The following is a 21,150-nucleotide window of genomic DNA, read 5'->3' on the forward strand; positions in this document are numbered from 1 at the left end:
CTAAAAAAGTCACTTATATATTTACATAAAATTTTTTGAAAAATGGTCAAACTTTTGTCGGTTTTTTACAAAAAGTAATACTCCTTAACCTCCACGAGGAAAAATCATATGCGTCCTACATATTGGAAAGGGTCTGGCATTTAGTTTATACCTCAGGCCCTGCTCATAGTAAAATCTACTCTGGAACATTTTTATAAATTATGCTTAATTTTGATATCTAAAAAATTGACGGGTCCCAAATATCAGTTTAATAGCTCATACATATGTGTCATAAGTTCTATTCAAATATTCTTTGCTTCTGGATCAGTGTTTCTCAAAATAGGTACCTCAGTACACTGGGTGCCCCCTGACCGTGTTAGGAGTGTCATCAAAAAAAAAATCAATTTTAAATAATCTTTCATTTCATATGAGTATAAATACTTTCTTTTTACATATGCAAGTATATAATTTTAAACTCTTCTTAAATAAATAAATATATAAAAATCTGTCTCAAGTACAAATGGTCAATGAAGTTTTGTATAAATAGACCACCGGGGTCGGGCGGTCAAGCAAGTTATAAATTTTTGTTTTTTAAGGTTAAAGATATTATTATTTACAGTTTTTATAATTATCTGTTCACTACTGCCTCGTCTAAGTAAGCAGGACATTTGAATTTAAGCTATGCAGTCTCATTTATAATAGTATTTTAGATTGGGGTGCCTTGAGATTTTATTTTTTTGAAAGTTTCTTTAACTGGAACAAGTTTGAGAAACGCTGCTCTATGTAATTCATTATCCTGGCACTGACACTTACAATCAGAGGGAGGGGTCAGGGGATGGGATGAAATTAGGTGTAGTCTTAATATTACTACTATTAGGCATCCATGACTATGTTATTAATTTTATTGATTTAAATATCTGATAAATATTAGTGCTGCAGGTATTAGTTACTATACTCTTTTAGGATGGGAGTACACCCAATCCTGAGCTGTGACATATTTTTGAATTTATAACCTTGGAGTAATTTTTTCCATGCACATTGATTTTTTTTCTGAAATTCATGGATTTCGTTACATTCTTAAATCCTCTTTATTATATAAACATTTATAATTTGTGGTTAATTTAATACTTAATTGTTATTAATCGGTTAAGTGCATATTCAGTGAGATAATAGTTGGGACAAGTTGAAACACACTAGCTGAGACAACTTGAGAAATATAAAAAAAAATTATAATTCGTTGTGAGGTAAGAATGGAACCATATTGCGGAGTGCAAGGGTCAAAATAACGATAAATATTTTATATGGTGGAGAAAGATAAAGCGACGGTAAATAAGGAATAAAGAAATTTCACATAAAATATTTTTAAATACCCTTTAAAAATAGTTAATCCATCAAAATGTATTTTATATGAAAGGCCATAAATATAATTGACCTTTTCGAGAAAAAAAAATCATTTAAAAAAAAGGAAATGCATTTTCTTATTAAAACATCATTTAATGAAATATTATATGATTTAATAAGACTATTTGAGAATATGTTTATATGTTTTTGTTTTTTTTCAAGTTCATTTGAAAACTAGAGCCCTGCATTTGATTTTCTAAAAAAATATAGAAATTACCCTAACAAAAGATTTACACATGGTCTGTCCTGTGAAAATCGCCTCACTTCTCTATTGAACAGAACCTGAAACTTAAGGGTTGAAATGGATGGAATTTATGAAGGGATTATGAATTAAATAATATATATATATTTTGGGAAATCAAATTTTGTTTCATTTATAGCGATAAACAGTATAATATTCTATTAATTATTTATCGATAAAAATCCCTACTGTCTCAACTTGCATCATCGATAGAGCATGTTTACACAATAAAGTAACAACATTAAACTTAATATTAGAGCTAAAATACCATTAACTATGCTAAAAGTTGCTTATTTTTGTGAAATTTACAAAAAAAAAAAAATCACATCCCAATCTTACTCTTACATGCTAAAAGGGGAATTTCGTGTCTACTAGTCCCTTTCTCCATACTAACACTTTTTGTTATTGAAAAAAAAAAAATATTTTCTGTCAGCATTAAATTAATGAAAATATTATTAATATAATTTCAATTAATTGAAACTTCTCTTGATCTGGAATTAGTAAAAAAAATTATTTGAATCTCAAAATATGAACATTAGTATTGGATTTTACCTTTGATATAATTCCATTATTTTCTCAACAATTTGTGAGAGTACCCGGCATTAGTTGGACTCATTAGTCTTGTTTTGCATGTATTCATATTAATACAGTTAGGGTACGTTAAAATATGATTTTTAATAATATTAAATATACATTTATTGGATTCAGAAATATGATAACTTCGACTTGTAAAAATATGTGCTATGGACATTTAAGGATCTCTATGCGACTGAGTTGACAAGAATGATGTATTACATGTTTGAATTGATGTTCAACCAACTTTAATGTCAAATATAAAAATATTTTGATTAATCAAAAACAATTATAAATTGATAAATATACCATTGAGAAATATATTTAATTTTGCCTTTATTCTTTATGAATTATTTCCAAGATCTATTTTGTTCCTTCAATAACAGACAAGATGGATGTAACCATACCGAAAGAAATACATAGAGGCAACCAAGGATTTTTATTGGCAGTTTGACTAAGTAAGGGAATAGTAGATTAAAATTTTCAGTCCCCAGGAATAAACTGCAGCTCGGAGGTATGTTATTTTCAAAGTCAGCTAAAGGGACGAAGCTGATTGTTCAAACTTTTTAATACGTGATCAGATTTGAATATACTTTCGACAGTTGGGATTAAAGATCTCAATCCACGAACTTTATATTTTGTATTTGTTCATAAATTATAATTATATAATTTTACTAAAATGTAAAAATATTGTGCTGCTTACATTTTCTTCAATTTGAACAAGAGCTCGTCATCTGGACGTAATTTCTATAGCTTAGATTGAATCCTAACCCCCATTTCAATTTCAAGCTTTATTTTCTTGAATAATAATATTCAATAGGCAATGTGGAAGTCATAGAAATCAAATAATGCTAGACAAGGTGACCAGAACAATTAATAGATATGAAATCACTAAAAAAAGAAACGTCAATCCTAATGTCATGACTCTGTTTGGGATGATGATGATGATTTCGTAAACTTTTCGGATTTAGAAGAAATTAAGCATATTGTTTTTTACTGTTCTGGAAATACTTTTCGTTTAATTTTGTTGGAAAACAAATACTTCAATTACAGTAAATGACGAATAATGGATCAGACAGTGATCCACCTGGGAAAATACAAATAAAGAAATGTACGAATAAACTCTTGAATAAATAGTTGATATCTTTTATCTTTAAAATATCTAATTTTTATTATTAAAATATACGATGAAAAATTTAAAAACATTTCATAATAGTTGTTTTGTCGATCACTTCATTTCCATACTCTTTCTAACTCAAACTTGTTTAATTCATTAACACAAATACTATAGTTGCTTTAATGATGTTCTTTAATGTACATAAATCCTTGGATGGCCAAAACAGTTTATACAAAACACTCTTTCATTTGAATGTAACCCCTGTGCTGTAGTCGAGTCCATTTTTATCGAGTTTAAGTTATTTTAAAGATTCCCAAACTACTCTAAGTTACCATGACTTCTTGTCTTCCTGCTCTCTTATAGAAGTTGAGTCTGATTGATCATATAGTATCCAAATTCATAGCAATACATGGAGACGATTCTATCACTTTACCTTTTAGTCATGTCATCCATTTCAAACCCCAAAAACAGACTGGAATGTATGTTATACGCTCTGATTTACTTAATATAGGTACATACAAATATCAATTCGCATGCGAATTGACCTCTTCCAATGCATCTAATACATCATTCTTGTCAACTCAGTCGCATAGAGATCCTTAAATGTCCATAGCGCATATTTTTACAAGTCGAAGTTATCATATTTCTGAATCCAATTCCTCATGCCACGAGATGAGTCCAAGTCATGATGCACCTAACCTAAGACGTCACTGGAACTGATATAAGTCCATTAAAATAAATGTATATTTAATATGATTAAAAATCATATTTTAACGTACCCTAACTGTAAGCTGGAGTATATTATTATTAACACAGAGCAGAAACAACTAGAGGCCTAGTTAGAAGATATTGTGACTAATGATGATATTCGCTTCCTCGAGCGCCTGGTGTGTATACCTAATCTTAAGAACAATCACAATGATGTTTATTACAAATTTCTATGATATGATGTTAATATGTGTCAACAGTTACGAATGCTTTGTAATTTTTAGTTTCTTTTGGCTCTGTTTGATAGCACTTATTAGTTCGTTATTCATCCATTTGACTTTATAGTGCAGCAAAGTACGGACAACTGTAAAGGTAACTTTTCACGAATGTAATCTTGGGGAAATGTTGGAGGTCATATATACTTAAGAATAGGGATTTTAAAGGGCTTAAGAATCCCATTACATGATAAGTGAAGGAAGAAGCGGAAGTTGCTCACAAGTAAAACGTTCTTAACATATTTTGTTATCTTAGGTCTGCACGGCGAAGGGTTGGTGAGTCTATATCTTTTAATCCACAAGAACATTTCACTTGTTTCAATTTTAGTTGTATACCCAGATTATTTTGCCTTAGTCTAACAATTTGATCAAGGATGGTGTAAAAATTTACACATTTGTGCAATGATATCTCATCGACAATTAAGTTGCACACTCGATCCTTTTCGTCCAAAGTGTTACCATCTAAATGTCAGTAGCCTTAGCAAATTAGGACATAACCCCTTATTCACGTGGAACTTTGACATCCAGGCATGTATTGATGAAACAGCAGGTAGTTTGAACTTTCCCGAGAGAAATCTGTAGCATCTGTTTTGTAGTAGGCGCTGACTGCAAAAGTTTTGACTTCATCTGTATAGGAGTTTTCGGTCTTTCCAACTGCATCCCAGAGCTGAGTAGATATTGAGAATGTTGCAGTTTAGACAAGAATGGCTGAAATGAAGAGATTATGTGTTTCACATTTGTCTGAGATGGGAGTTATTGCCTTTTTTTCTTGCTGCAATCTTTTTATTGTTTTGAGATAGATATTTTGTCTGAGTTTTAGCATTCGAAAAAGTTCATGGGATTTAACGGATGTATAGACATTCATGTAAATGTTATCTACAAAAAATGTCTTTACAAGCCGTATATCTTCTTATAAGATATGTAATAATCATACCTGCTGAATATCTTTCAAGTAAAGTCAAACGAATCGTGTCCTTATCTTAAATGCTTCGTTGAAAAAGATGACGTTGAGGAGTTACTTTGGGAGGAGGATTCGGTACATCGAACATAGTGGGAATTGCATTAGGTATCAGTCTTCTTTTTTCTTTTCATTTTTTAAGTAGCATTATTGAGCATGCAATACTCAAAATGCTTATCACAAAGTCTAAGACTAATGTTGTATGACTCCCTCGACCTTCCACTTAAATTGGTTCGACGATAATTCTTAATCCATCTTTTCCAGATATCATCGTTAAGAGGATATCTAAAGAAATACAAACGATTGGTTCTCCTATTTTTGACACAATTCATCGCAGCACAATAAGTTCCCCGGCCATTTAAATTTTACATTTTGGACACTGAAAAGTAAATGAGAAAATTCTTCTTTGTTGAAGTTGAAAAATGCTTTATCAAGCTATTAAAATGGCAAAGCAATATTTAAGTGTATTTTTGGGGGATTAAAGTTTATTGTAACCAACTTAGCTAATTAATGTTCGTTCAAATATTTAATTTAAAAAAAAAAATTAATTTACTTATCTGTCTTGTTGATTCACACCGAACATTTGGGTGCGCTACCTGTACATGCTCTGTGATACTACCCAAACTTTTGCGCAACTTGTTGCTTCTATTTATTTATTTCTCTACGGATGTAACTCATAGTTAGATATGTGATTTTTGTAAGAACGCGAGGAGAAGATAGACATATGGTATTACTAAATTAAGACTCTTGTTAATATCAGTTCCCTGTTATATAATTTTAGGGGAAAAAATGAATTACTGCAATAAAGAAGAGAACCGTCAATATTAAAAATAGCATTAGTACAGGCAAAACATCTATATATTAAATGCAAACAGACAACAAACTGACAAAATTTACTTTAATAATATAGAAGATAACTCTCCAAGAAATCATCAGTGTTATTCTCCATTTTTCATGAGCAGACTCACACGTATTCACTCAATACTTAGATTTTCACTCCTAGAAAATGAAAGAATAATAATAATAATTGATTTAGAACTTTTTTCACATAATGAGCCAGTCTTCAGTCTAGAAACTATAGTACTTCATGGCTGAGCTTTAGCCACATATACTTGCTGCTAAATCTCATCCAAAGATTCAAGACACATTCATTATTTTATCATTTAAATAATGTACAATCCCTTTATTTTATTTTATCATTTAAATAATGTACAATCCCTTTATTTTATTTTATTTATTTGAGCTTTAGTTACACACACTCAAGGTTAAAAATTAGTCATCAACTCATATTTTATAGTGTAGAGTTGTACCTAAACGCCTTCGAGATTTCATTAATATGACCACATTCTTATAACTTAGATAAAAAATGGCGGGGTGTATATATATAAATACATACTTATTTTTTTACTCGCTAAATGTCTCTTAAGTTGAGTCGATGATACTTTTCAAGATTTTTTCCGGACTTTTTGCAAAAGATAAGATGTTTCATTCAATCCTGTCAAATTGTATCAACTCACTGAATATTCAAATCGCACAGGGGTCGGAAGCAGAACGTGGAATGAATGACTGATTTCAGAAAAATTTCAATATTTTTTTATAAATTTTTTTTTTTTACAAAACTTTGAGACACCACCTTTGTGAACATGTTCACTCAATATGGCTGCCCTCAGCAGCAATCAAGTCTAGGCCTCCTGGCCGATTTGCTCCCCACCCTTAAAAAAAGAAGGGAACCATCTTCTTTCTGTCGGACGCCACGACCCCCAGGACCATTGTTTGGCCTGGATGTTTTGTACAGAACACCCTCTTGAGCACCTCTGTTGATCCTCTAAGCCAATGGTCATTCTGACGGTTGCAGACCTGCTCTACAGTGAAAATCTTCTCGTCAGAGAAAATTTTTACTGTGGATCCATTGGCCTTGATCCACGCACGAACTTTCTTGCACCTCTTCAGTCTCCTTTCCTTCAGAGATGTCTGTCAACAAGTGGCGTAGTTTCTTTTTGTAAGAGGACAACCCCAAGTCCTACACAGCCCTCCTGATTTTCCCCTCGTCCAGTCAAACTCGTAAAAGAGGCGATTCATGGATTTTGTGGGGTCCTTCAGGTCCCCCAGAAACTCAGAGTCCCTTTTTAAGTTGTGTCCCCCACTTCCTTCTTTCCTTGAGGGCCTTTTCCATCCATTTTCATCTTGGCCACCTCGAAAATGAGGCTCATGGAGTAATTCACAATGTCCATAATCCCTGGCACCTCAATTTTGGCATCCAGAAGGTCTGAAATCCTCTGCTTTTTTGCTTCTTGCTCACTCATGATGAAAGATCTGAGAAATGTTTATTATTGTTTACTTATGCAGAAACGATAATAGACTTGGAATATGCAGGAAAAATTACAAAACCTCTTTATTTTAACTACATAATTAGCATTTATTAACAGTCCACGTTGTGATTCCGAACTCTGTATATCATGGCCACATAATAAAATGCCCTAATTTTCTAAAGGGTACATCCGTTTAGATTGAAGAAAGCAAAAGTTAATGTTATAATAAATATCTAAGAGTATCTGAAGGTAATGTAACAAACTTTGTTTTAACGATTAAATTATCCAATCTAAAATTCTAAGTAAGTGACAGACAATTTTATCCCAGAGCAAATTCAACACTTGCAATTTTCTTGCATAGCTATTTACTTAGAATCGATAGAAACATAGGTACCTTAATGTTTGATTCATTATTTTACTTTACCAAATTACAGATAGTATTTATCACATTGAATACTTTGTAACCTCAATTTTAAATGACAATTTTAAGAGTAAAATAAAATGGAAGAAACCTCCTCTGAATTTATCAGTTTCAATAAAGATAAAAATCTTGAATTATCAAGAAAATTTTAAATCCTAGATTATAAGTTGAAGTATAATTAAGGAATTGTTGATTGTTAATTCAGTTTATTCTTAAAATCCTTTAAACATAAATAGTATTTCGTGCCAAGACATTAATTTGATTTCTAATATTCCCGAGAAATAATATTTTATACGTAACTAAATGTAATCATTAATGAATTTTAAAATTCATCACAAACTCTTAAATTTATTCACCTAAATGGGCCCCTTATGCGATTTATATACAAATAAAGTTAAAATTATTTGGAGAATGAAATATTCCACATATGTTATTTTGATTGTAAATTTTTAATGATATTCATAAATACTCGAAGGCAGTTTAGCTATACATCAATATATTCTAATTTATTCACCATAAGAATAACAATGATAAATAAAAAAATATTTAGAAGAGTTTATACATTATTTTCTGTCCTCTGTTTCGTGCCTTAGTTCTGAAAATAAAATCACTTTTTTGTATAGAAGTGTCAAATTTATACAAATAAATACAAACACTTCAGTTTTTTAAAAGTGTACTGTAGGTTTACGATGATGTGTAGTCTTTAATGACAACTATCTCTGGAATAAATCAAATAGAGTTGTTATAAATTATTGAGATTTTATGTTAAAAAAACTCTTTTCTAAAATTTTTAGCGTTCAAATCATTAAATGGACTTTTGGTAAGACACTTTATGTCAATGGCTTTACAATTTTAGTAGAGCAAGTTCGACTTCGGAAAAAAAAATTCCTCGATTACCCATTCAGTAATCATCTAAAAAAATGACTGTGATAGAAAAATAAATGAAAATATTTTAACTGAATTAAATTGCTTAAAACGAATTCAACATTTTATGAATATTAAAAGTATTACTTAAATCCTTATTTTGTATGCAAAAAAATAAATTTAGTTTTCCAAAAAGATAATTTAATTTGTGAAATTGAAAATAATGTTGAATCCTCCATTAATTTTGCTTTAGATAAATCTATACGTGAATTCTTGGGAGTTTCAACAGCTCAACACAAGAAAGGTTTTTTATAACCATTTTTAATTTATTATCCCTGAAAGTCTTCCAGGTCAATTTATGTGTGTTGATAAATACTTAAGAGCATTTTTCAGCTTTGTGTCTCATCTATTTTGTGAGAAAAATAATCTTTTTGTTTTAATGTTCTTTTAATTGGTCAGAGGGAGTTACAGTCATCAAGTATAAGTAAATGTCACAGTAGAGATTGAAATCCAGTAGAATCGTTGATTCTCCTAGTAGAGATCATGATCGTAATTTGTCCGACAGATTAAGATTTCTACTATGAGAATCAATAATTCTACTAGTATCCTATTCTTTCCTAGGACAAATTAAAATTTTACTGAGGGAGGTAGTAGCATTGAATATTTGAAGAGGTTTTCAAAAATGACACAAAGTCATACCCTCTAATTTACCTATTATATAATTATACACTATAGTTAATAGTAAATCGTTTAGGCTTAGAATTTTAACAGAAATAAGCTAAATATAAATAAAATATTTTTCATTTTTCATCTATAACATTCGTGCTAATAATGGTTAATCATTTACATCATATTTGCCTCTTTGAGTTTGTGTAATAGTGTATTACTTCTAGTAGTTCTCGACTAGTGCTGTGTCGATCCATTCGTTCTTTTGAATAACTCTTTTAAGTGAACGTACTGAGCCGACTCAGTTGCATGAATGGACTTTCTAAGTTTGAAATTGACTGTGAAATAAAAATTATATTATTATTATATGAGTAAATGATATTTCAACCATAAACCTCAAAATTTGAAGATCTCCTTATCTTATTCAATCTTCAACTCAACAGATCAATCGGTTTCTTGTATTTATTAACCCCTAAAAATCATGTTTTAGTCCAGAAGGGACTTGAAACAATGCTTTTACTTCCATTCGTTAGGATCCAAAATCGTCCCAGTAATATGAAGATGGTTAATTGCTACAAAGAACATAGTTGTATCCCTGAGGCACAGTGAAGTAAGTACAAGTCAAGGGTCGAAGTGAGCACAAGACAATCTATGATAGTGATAAGTTAATAAAATATTTATATATATTTATCATTATATATCATATTCAGAAATGCATGCAGACTTTCATCGATGAGGTCCACATCCTAATCTAATTCTATAACTCTAGTGCAATCATCTCCATGTCCTCTTGATTAAGTAATTGACTGCACAATGATTCTTCGCAACGGACCATTGCAGTAGTACTCCGTGTCTCCTTCAAAATGCATTAAAACCTACATATTGAAGTTTGGACAGTTGTGATTGGCTGTGAAGGGGATGCATGATATATTCTAGAAATCTATTAACGAGACCCAGCATAATCCTATGAATGATGATGATGATTGTTGTAACTTGTAGCATTCAATCCAGAGTTGAACTAGAAACAGGGGAGAGTAAGTGATCCGGAGAAGGGAGTTAGAGGCCCGAGCAATTTGTTTATAGTTACTGCTTACGTAGATTTGAATTGAAAAGAGGAAGAGAAGAGAAAAGAGGAGGATGAAATTGATGATTGTCGATAGATGAAAAGGAGTAGGTTCGAGTAGTAATAGGCGATATTTTATTAATATTAAGACTCTTTCACTCTTTATAGACTCCGGCTCGACTTCCCTCTCAAGCTGGAAATTACCAAAGAATTTTATCAGGACAAACTACTTAAGACTATATCTATCTCTGATGGTCGGTAAAATCATCATGTTGAACTATCTCTTAATCAATTATCTCCTTTTTCATATTTCCTGAATTTACTCTCTCCAGAAGCCTTCTTTTCCCTCTTGGAACTATGTCTCTCTCGATCATGCTCAATCAAGAGGGTTATCTTGTCAACTTTGTTTGGATCAGTGTTTATCAGAAAAAAACATCAGTCCCGGAGTATAACATGTTTTCTTTACTCCAACGTTGTGGAGTACGATTTTTATTCTCTTAATACTTACTTTTAATTTAATGTTATTTTGCTTTTTTTTTAATGTGTAATCTATTTATACACAGTTTATAGATCAGCTCTGGAGGAGCTAAACTTATGTTTAGTTTTTTTATTCTCAAGTCATTAGTTATAACTCATATAAATTAAATATTTTAATAAGATAATTTTATATCCTTCATTTTCTAGAATAGCGATTACATATTTTTTGTTTTAATGTATAAAAGGAGAAGACACATAACTTACATAGACATAACTAATTGTAAAATGTGTGGAGATTCAAGGCAATGCTTTTCATATATTTTTATTTTTCCAATGTTTTTATATTAATACTTGAACGTATTTCACTTATTTATTTGCAAATTTTCTTTCTATACCCACTTTTTTATTTTTAGCAATTACTTCTTATTTTCTTAAATAATTAATTATTTTTCACAAATTTGGGTAGAAGCTTGTAATAGAGTTTTTTACTGCCCCAATTTTTAGGGATAAATAATATATAATAGCAAATTATGTGTATTTTAGCAAAAAGTCTATTTGACTTCATTGTATTTTATCAATATTAAAGTAACTAATTTAACCTAAAAATACATACAAAGACCATAATGAAATTTACATTTCTAAATATTTTTGTTGAAAATTTCAGATTATTTAGTAATAGTACAATTTTGCAATTTTCCTTTTATAAATGTCCCTTACATTTTGAATTATCGTCGACTTTTTGTAGCTCAAAATCATTTATTACAAGTGTTGCCTATATGTTACATAAATACACATATATGTGTATATCTTTATTAATTATTATTATTTCTGGAGTTGACTTTTTGTATGTGTAAGTATGTTTCTTGCCCCTTTTTATTAATTTATCCGTGTACTATTAAAATAAAAGAGTTGTATTTATGTCATAATAGAGTGAAGAAGTTACTTATTTTATATTATGTAGTTGTGAAATATTGGTTGAGTGTCTCGAACAAATTAATCTATACAAAGGACTGAATAATGTACAATAGATATAAACTATCTAAAACTCTAACACCATGTCAATTCATATTATATGAATTAGGATATCCACTTCCTATGCATCATATGATATATCATTGTGACTCGGTGTATGAAGTTAAAAAGTGATAATGGTCTACTTCGTTTATGAGTCCATAACGAATAAAGAGGCAAGGCGACGAATATATGGATTTAAAAAATTATGTGTAACTACTCTACTCACTCAAAGGTAACTTCCCAAGCTGGGTTATTCAGAAGAGAAGAAATACTTATGGAATCATTGATTAAATAATATACATCTTCTTTTATCAATCATGAACGTTATCATTCCCGCCTTTACAATATTACTATAATATTAAATGCTGATAGTCGATACAGAACTGAATACAATGCCTAAAATAACGTAGCCTTCTGTCTTGATTTATGAAAATGGAGGCCCAGGAATTTGGAAAATACTTACCGGATGAGAAGCAGATGGTTTGTCGGATTTGTCGATATAAATGTGCCTTTAGTCCCCTGTCTAGAATTACACACCACTCATTCTCCTCATCTCATATCAAGAGCATGGATATTCACCTAAAAAATCAAATTAATTATGAATGCATCAAGTCAGACTTTAACTCTGATCTCACAAAGATGCTTATTGCATGTAATATAACCTTATCCGTTGCTAATCATCTACGTTCAAAAAATTTATGGAGAAATACACGGGTAAACCTATCCCTTCCCGTGGAACCATCATTAAATTAATGGAGGATGTTGGTACTGATTTCATTTACAGAAATACATATAAAAATGTTTTGAGTCATCCACACCAAATGACGATCAAGTTATCAGTAAAAAGTATAAAATATTTACTAATTTCGAAGTGGAACTCTAAATTTTGTACTATCTAACAGTAAGTATTCAATTTTTTTTTAAATCTAAGCCTAAAATATTTTAAAATATTTAAACAATGATACCATATGTATTCCCCCCCCCCCTTCTCCTTGCATGCGTTTTTCTCTACTATATTATCAACTTTATCTATAACTATATCATATATGGAATATCTCCCTTTAAGTGTTTTGCTACAAAATAAAGAATTTTTGCAAAGTATTTTGCTAGGAAAAATCATCAAAATAATAAATATGGGTCTATATATTTCTAATAGAAGTTATATTTTATCAGTACTTTAATCAAAATAAACATTTAAATCATATAAAAAAGAAAAGGCACTATCAAAAAGTACGAAGTTGGTCCAAGTCTACAAGTCAGAAGATTTTGTTTGAAACTTAGCTTTTTTTCTATTAGCTTTTGAATTTTTAGCTGCCATTTTCTTTTTTGTTAAAAATCGGATGTCATCATTCAGTTTTGCACTTAAATTTTTACCCATAACATTAATCAAAGAAAATTCAATTCTTTGAAGAAAAGCTGACTAGGAGTATCCTTCCTCGTACTTTACTCCCACAACGATGATAATTTCAGAGTTTAAAATGTCCTGCATCCTGTCAATGAATGTGGCATTAAATTAAGCTCTAGGATTTGGGGGCCAAGTAAACTGTCTCTTCAGCAGTAGCTGTAATGTAAGAGAATATGGTGTAAGCATAAAGACGGGAGAGGTAGAGAAGGTCGGATGAAGTCGAGAACCATCTGTACATTATGTTGAGGAACTCTTTAAGGTCTACATACTGATTGGTAGGGCTATCAAAGGTTATTGAGTCCGGAGGTGTGTCTCTGATCACCATTAACTCTTACCATGATGTACAGCTGATCTTCTTCTTCAAAGAAAAACCAATATATCCGGCAACAAAGTAGAAAGCATTACTCTCTCCCTTGGAAGCTAGTTCCTAGAGGTCATCTGGTTGCCAGTAAGTCAAAATGAGCTCAGCTTTTGGCAGGTTTTCATCCAGCAGAGCTTTAATTTCTAAAGTAGTCATACCTGAAAATTTAAAAAAGTAAAATATTGTAATGATATTATTATATTGTAAAAATAAGTAATACCTAAATAAAGAAGCTTACTATTAACAAATACCTTACTTACCTGAGAGTTTGACTAGACTCTAAATACGAATCTTTTTCTCTGCTTCCAGGATCTGTCTCACGCTGAGATAGTAAATACCTCCACTTAGTTGTCTGTACCAGCCGAACCTTCATTCAATGGAATCATACTGGAACATGCCGAGGAGTGCATAGGAAAAGTCTTCATCTAGGAAAAGATACTCTGCCAGATCTGCTGCAGCAAGACACGTCTGCTTTGTTACTAGGAAGGTTTCGGAGGCCAGGTCCTTTACTGTTTTACCACTCGATAAGAAAGTCAACAAAATCTCTCAAGAAAGAGAGGCCAAGTTTGTTCTTCTCAAAGATTGGTTCCCGAAGCTCATCTCTCTTTTCGTAGCCAACTCCAGGTGTCTTAACGTTTAGGATATTCCGCATAGTTCTGACTAACTCTGAAAATTGGGCTGTGTCTTTAAACTCAGGGCTGTTGTCTTCTTTAGAGTAGTACTTAAGTGCTCCAATTGATGATTCGTGACACACAACATGCCGTTGTAGTTCATTGAACTGTTGAGCCCTACGTGACGTGGTCGCAGTTGGTCTTGATGACGCTTTAGGAATTGAGAGGTAGTTGGGACAGTTTGGCCATAGGGATGTTACTACATCTGGTTTGAGGTACCTTTAAAAGAAGGACAGTTATTAGCATACGAATCAAAAGTGAGCAGCTGTCTTACCTCTTCTTTAGAGCCTTGCCAAGGGTCTCACTTCATTACTTTACCCGTTCTACACCCGGAAGCACACACAACACTTAGTGGACATGATTGGATATGCAAAACACAATAAAGATGGAGTCCACAAAGTAAATAATAGTTATTACTTATTATCTTACCAAACACGTTGCATGGTTTTTTTCAATGGACCCATGTTGCACGCGTATTTGAATTCATGTTTGCGCGTGACCGGTCCTGCTTATAAGAGTCCTTGGCTTAATGTAACTACCCCCGTTGTTGTGACCTTTTAAGCAGTTGTTTTTGCCTTTTATGAGTTTTCTGAACACCTTTCCTTGGAGGTTATCAACCATAGCTAATCCTTAAGTGATAAAAAGGTAATATTTATTAACTATATAATATTGTAAAACCTAATGACCCAAGACTTTAAGTTAAGAAACTAGTGTCAGATAAACTAGTTGCGAACCATCCAAAGCTACTACCCCCGTTGTTGTGACCATTTAAGCAGTTGTTTTTGCCATTTAATGAGTTGTGTATCATAATTCTTGATAATTTTAGCTAAAATAGAATCATATTTTATGATTAGATTTTATAAAAATGAATACTTACTCTTAGATGGTACAAAATTTAGAGTTCCATTTCGTAATTTGGTGAGGATGACTCTAAACATGCTGAAAATTATCTTAACTTCACAATTTACAATGGGGATATTTCTATAAATGACATCATTACCAACATCCTTCCATTAATTAATGATGGTTCGTCGGGAAGGGAAGAATTTACCCGTGTATTTCTCCATAATTTTTTTGAACGTAGGATGATTATCAATGGATAAGGTTATATTACATGCATTAAGCATCATTGTGATATCAAAGTTAAAGTCTGACTTGATGTATTCATCGTTAACTTGATTTTATAGATGAATATCCATACTCTTGATATGAGATGAGGATAATGAGTGGCGTGTAATTCTAGACAGGGGACTAAAGGCACATTTATATCGATAAATCCGACAAGTCATCTGTTTCTCATCCGATAAGTATTTTCCAAATTCCTGTGCCTCCATTTTCAGAAATCCAGACAGAAGGCAACGTTATTTTATTCTGTTCTCTATCGACTATCACCATGTAACATTAATATTGAATGATAAAGGCGGGAATGATAACGTTCTTGCTGGAAGAATATTATAGTTATATTATTTAATCAATGATGCCATAAGTATTTCTTCTCTTCTCCTCGCACGCTTTTGTATTCTTACCAAAATTATCAACCTTAAGTATAAGACAGGTGGGGGCAACGTGCGGTCCGGGGGTCGCACGTGGCCCTTTGCCATTTATTTTGTGGCCTTTCCTCCTCTCCTAGTAATTTATTTATGGATATTTACTCGGAAAAAAAAATTAAGCATATTCTAATAAATATGAAAATTTTATTAATATTATACAAATCCAGAAAAAAGTTATAAGCATTTTAAATGCAATTATAGTTTCAACTAAATTTTGAATCAAAGATGATGATTACAGCGGCAATGCAAAGAGTGTTAAATAAGATAATATGTATACACACAAAAATACACGTTGAAAAAGATATTTTTGCTTCTTTTTGGGAACAATAGAGACTTATGGATTTAATCCACAAGTGTTATTTACACATTTATCGAGTCATCGTGTACTAGATATCATTTTAATTTTAAGGTGTTGGGACTCTCATGTCCCGTCTGTCCCGAAAGGTTTAATAATTAAGTGCTGTCTAGTTGTCATGGCTACTCAAAGAAGAAGAACAGTAGCCGAAGAAAACAGGAAATTCAATACTGAATGGAAGGATAAATACTTGTTTACATCAGTAAATAACTAAACTATATGTTGAATCTGCCAGAATTTCGTAGCTCAAACTAAGGAGTACAACATTAAGAGATATTTTGAAACAAATCATGGTGAAAAGTATGGGAAGTTCAACATAGAGGAGAAAAGACAGATTGCAAAAAAGTTGACCAAAAACCTACAAGGGCAGCAGCAAGTGTTAACACGATCATCTGAGGGTGACATTGTCAATACTATAGTGAGCATTGAGATTGCAAAGATTCTCTCCAAACAACAAAAGCCATTCTCTGATGGTCTAACAGTAAAAGAGTGCTTACAGAAATTTGCTGAAGTTAAGTGCTCACAAATGCTAAAAAGTGTTTCAGACGTATCTCTTTCACGCCGCACTATAGTCAGACGAGTAGAAGATATGGGCTCAGACATAGCGTATCAATTAAAGGTGAAACTAAGTGATATTGAATACTATTCACTTGCATTAGATGAGAGTACAGATATCAGAGACACAGCACAGCTGGCTGTATTTATTCGAGCTGTAGATAAGGATTTCAATGTAACTGAAGAACTGCTTGACTTGAACCCGTTGAAGGGCACTACAAGAGGTGTAGGTAGATATATTTGAAGGTGTTCAAGCATCACTACAGAAAATGGGAATTAAGGACTTCAGCAAATGTGTATCACTATGTACAGATAATGCACCATCTATGATTGGCTGTCACAATGACCTCATTGCCAAAGTACGTGAGTTCATGCCAGATATTATCGCAGTTCATTGCATCAGACACTAGGAGAACCTGAGCGCTAAACTTATCAATATGGATCATGCCAACTCCGTTGTAGTAAAAACAGTAAACTACATACGCTCACGAGGCCTAAACCACAGAGAGTTTTTGAGACACCTTGAGAGCCAGTCTGAGAATGTTATTTATTTCACAGAGGTTCGCTGGCTTAGCAGAGCATCAACATTGCAACGTTTCTGGTTATTATTAAATGATATCATTATGTTCCTGAAGTTGAAACAAAAAGAGGTGTGATCCTCTATGCGAATGGACCTCGCGTTCTTAAATGATATCTCTCAGTTCAATGACAAGCTTCAAGGACAAAACAAGTTGGTACATGACTTATTTAAGCACCTCCGAACATTTGAAAGAGATCATCAGTTCTATGAACAAAGTCTGCGTGAACCAAAAGTTGACCCTTTTCCCGCCCTTAAATCTGTCTTCAATGGCAACAATGAGATCCTGGATAGTTATGCTCAGAGAGTGGCAGTACTTAGGGAGGAGGTTTCCTCTCGTTTTGCAGAGTTCAGATATCTCAAAAGTGAGATGACTGTTTTCTCATTACCTTGTACCTGTGAGATAAGCTCAGCTGCTGTACAGGTCTAGCTTGAATTGAACGCGCTGCAGGAGGATGACATTCTCATACAAAATTTCAAAGAGATGAACCTAATTGACTTTTATAAGTCTCAACCAGCTGCAAATTACTGTAATTTATAGCGGTTTGCCAGAAGATTTGTATGGATGTATGGAAGTACCTGTAAGAAACTGTTTTCTAATGTGAAACACATGAAAAGCAAACTGAGAAACAATCTACCTGACAGTCATCTGCTGCATAGTTTGCGTCTGTGCACATCAAGAATAAAACCAAACATTAACTAATTGGCTAAAAACCTCCAACATCAAGCTTCTCACGAACTATGAATATTATAAAAATATGCATTTAATAACTCCTGTCATTCATAAATAAAATACATGCATGTTTATTGTTTCATATCCAAGTTGTATATACTATTATTTCAAATTTAAATAAAAGCAAAAAAATACCAAATCATGGTTTTTTGGTGGAGCCCCCGACAATTGTTGCATTCTGAAAAATGATCCTGCTCTTGAAAAGGTTGCCCGCCCTTGGTATAAGAACACATTACTAGGTTAGTGTATAGTGTATTTCTATTTACCTGGGAGGAGATCAACTACATATAATCAGATGTAACAAAATATTGGCAGGCTAAAAAATTAACAGGATTTACATTACTTGTTATAACTAGGCAAGGTTAATAGAATGTATTTCTATTAACCTTGGGTTTTAAGTAAATTTTGAAATTTCCTTGTTTTAAATGTGATTTATTACTACTATGAGTCAAACAAAATGACAATTAACTTAAATTTTGATGTAGATAATTCTCGGCATCAATGGGTAATGATTGTCCTTTTCTATTCGTTTACGAACATTGTAAACCGCATCTGTTTGAGGATGTGGGGGAGTGGTCTTTCGACATGGATCTAAATAAAAACTTGTAATATTTTTACATTCATCTTTTTTTCTAAAATATATGCTTAAGGTCTTATTTTAGAGCTAGATCTACGGACTCTTTCTTTATTCAAGCAATAATGCCAAATAAGACATCTTAAACCTTTCAAAATGTAATTGAATATGGGTTGAAAAACTTTTTAAAAGTCCGATAGATACATATACAGGTTTTGTCAACATAGAAATTAAGGTCCCGTATACACACAGTATCGTTTTCAAAACAATGCTGTGATACTTTTATTCGGCTTTAAAAAGTTTCACGTCCACGTGAGGAAATAATATGCTAAATTCAAGCCAGTTAAGAATGTTGATGTATCTCATGGCCGTAAGGGTGATAATTTTGGTAAGAATAGAAAAGCGTGCGAGGAGAAGAGAAGAAATACTTATGGCATCATTGATTAAATAATATACATCTTCTTCTATCAATCATGAACGTTATCATTCCCGCCTTTATTATTCAATATTAATATAATAATATTAGATGGGGATAGTCGATAGAGAACTGAATAAAATGCAAAAAATAACGTCGCCTTCTGTCTGGATTTCTGAAAATGGAGGCCTAGGAATTTGGAAAATACTTACCGGATGAGAAACAGATGGTTTGTCGGATTTGTCGATATAAATGTGCCTTTAGTCCCCTGTCTAGAATTACACGCCACTCAATATCCTCATCTCATAACAAGATTCATCTATAAAATCAAGTTAATGATGAATACATCAAGTCAGACTTTAACTTTGATATCACAAAGATGCTTATTACATGTAATATACCAATATCCATTACTAATCATCTACGTTCAAAAAGTTTATGGAGAAAATACACTGGTAAATATTCTAACTTCCTTTTGAGTTGACGTGCTACAAATATGCAATTTTATTACAATGACTCACTACTATTAAGAGTTGGGCATAAGTTATATATTATAGATTTTATAGTAATTATACTTATGTCAAAATAAAATATTCCTATTTTTAGTCCGCTATAATTTTAATCTATTTAAAGTAATGGACAAAGTAGCTTTTACAATATGATCATTATCGCTAATGGCAATTGATTTTGCTAAAGCTTTCGATACCCTATCGAACAAATAAATAATGGAGTGCCTTTACTGATAAGAGTTTTGTAGACTATAATATTCGAATGGTCGAAGTTATCATAGCCAAAACTCGAACATGATTCCATTATGTAACTTTTTTATGTTTTACAAAAAGGTGTGTGCCAAGGAGACTTTTCTTCTGCAATACTTTTTATTTTAAGCATCGACCTTTTAATACAAGATATCTATCAAAATGACCAAATCATTTGTTTTAAGTAATTCATAAGCTCTTTTAAAGAGCTTATGTTATACAGATGACTTGACTTTAATTTTTACTAGTACTCCATTTCAAACATTAAAATCTAATAAAAATGTGGAACAAATCTTGAAAACCTACTCCCTAATATTTTAAAATTAATGCAGAAAAGACATAAGTTCTAAGTCCATACAAATAACTTTTTGAATGAGAATGGTCCCTTTTCAAGAACACAATAAAAATTAAATTGCTTAAATCATGGATAGGTGAAAAAAAATGTTAAAATGAATCAAAATGGCATCGTTTCTAGACTGAAGAAGGCTCCAAAGTTTTTAATTCGTTTACTATAAATCTGTGAGAGAGGGCAACAGCCTAAAATACCTATAATGTACCAAAAATAGACATCTTTTACGTGTTACTCCTTTTCATGCTGATAGTTATCTATAATTTGTGAGATTGAAAGTATTTTTTTTTTTTGATTAAGTAAAAAGGGAAATTTATTTACAAAAAGGTTACACAACTCCAAGAAATTTGATCACGAATTAATTAGTGATTTTTCAGCTCTATGAAAGTCCTTGAATCTCTATTGGATCAGTCGACTTTGGAAGGAACCCAATAGAGGTCAGAATTTATTATATGTATTTCGCTGCTATATACCCATCTTTGGTAAACGAAATTGGATTAAGACATTATTATCCTATCGTTCACATAATATTGAGCTCTTGCGCTAAATTATTCAATTCAGATTGAGGTTAGTAACGATTTCAGTATCATTATTAAGAAAGTGGACTCAATCCCTTATACTGGAGCCTTTTATCGAATATATGAAACGAAGAAAAATCATAAAAAATATACATGAATTTATCGGAGTTTTTAGTAGTAAGCTTCTAACATGGCATAAAATTGATTTACTTATCGAAAATTATCTGGTACCCTGGAAGAGTGGTTCTAAAAAAAAGTTCGAC

General features: G+C 31.9%; 2 protein-coding genes and 3 long non-coding RNA genes across 6 annotated transcripts; 3 read left to right on the top strand and 2 right to left on the bottom strand.

The window, feature by feature from the left end:
* Nucleotides 1–3,328: 3,328 nt before the first annotated feature.
* LOC139905666 (uncharacterized) lies at nt 3,329–5,367 on the bottom strand. Its single transcript, XR_011780630.1, has 3 exons — nt 5,229–5,367; nt 4,091–5,170; nt 3,329–4,027 (listed from the first exon to the last, which is right to left on the bottom strand). It is a non-coding gene; the product is annotated as an uncharacterized lncRNA (long non-coding RNA).
* LOC121120629 (uncharacterized) lies at nt 5,235–8,734 on the top strand. 2 transcript variants are annotated; one of them, XR_011780628.1, is made up of 3 exons: nt 5,235–5,360; nt 5,517–6,550; nt 8,503–8,734. It is a non-coding gene; the product is annotated as an uncharacterized lncRNA (long non-coding RNA). The 2 variants fall into 2 exon arrangements; XR_011780629.1 differs by having other exon boundaries at nt 5,517–6,516.
* A 4,476-nt stretch (nt 8,735–13,210) lies between these two features.
* On the bottom strand, nt 13,211–16,145 carry LOC121120953 (uncharacterized). Its single transcript, XR_011780631.1, has 3 exons — nt 15,381–16,145; nt 14,778–15,329; nt 13,211–14,722 (listed from the first exon to the last, which is right to left on the bottom strand). It is a non-coding gene; the product is annotated as an uncharacterized lncRNA (long non-coding RNA).
* A 381-nt stretch (nt 16,146–16,526) lies between these two features.
* On the top strand, nt 16,527–17,207 carry LOC139905646 (general transcription factor II-I repeat domain-containing protein 2B-like). Its single transcript, XM_071889156.1, has 2 exons — nt 16,527–16,550; nt 16,644–17,207. The coding sequence occupies exons 1-2, from the start codon at nt 16,527–16,529 to the stop codon at nt 17,205–17,207; spliced, it is 588 nt and encodes a 195-aa protein (XP_071745257.1).
* A 424-nt stretch (nt 17,208–17,631) lies between these two features.
* LOC121119490 (general transcription factor II-I repeat domain-containing protein 2-like) lies at nt 17,632–17,970 on the top strand. The gene has a single exon (XM_040714161.1). The coding sequence runs from the start codon at nt 17,632–17,634 to the stop codon at nt 17,968–17,970; it is 339 nt and encodes a 112-aa protein (XP_040570095.1).
* Nucleotides 17,971–21,150: the final 3,180 nt, after the last annotated feature.

This window comes from Lepeophtheirus salmonis, chromosome 6 (assembly GCF_016086655.4).
Source record: "Lepeophtheirus salmonis chromosome 6, UVic_Lsal_1.4, whole genome shotgun sequence".
NCBI classification, from domain to species: Eukaryota; Metazoa; Arthropoda; class Copepoda; order Siphonostomatoida; family Caligidae; genus Lepeophtheirus; species Lepeophtheirus salmonis.

Coding starts and splice junctions, on each gene's coding strand:
- LOC121119490 (XM_040714161.1), top strand. CDS start 17,632: ATGGACCTCGCGTTCTTAAATGATATCTCTCAGTTCAATGACAAGCTT.
- LOC139905646 (XM_071889156.1), top strand. CDS start 16,527: ATGGCTACTCAAAGAAGAAGAACA. Junction 16,551..16,643: donor CTACTCAAAGAAGAAGAACA/GTAGCCGAAGAA, acceptor TGAATCTGCCAG/AATTTCGTAGCTCAAACTAA.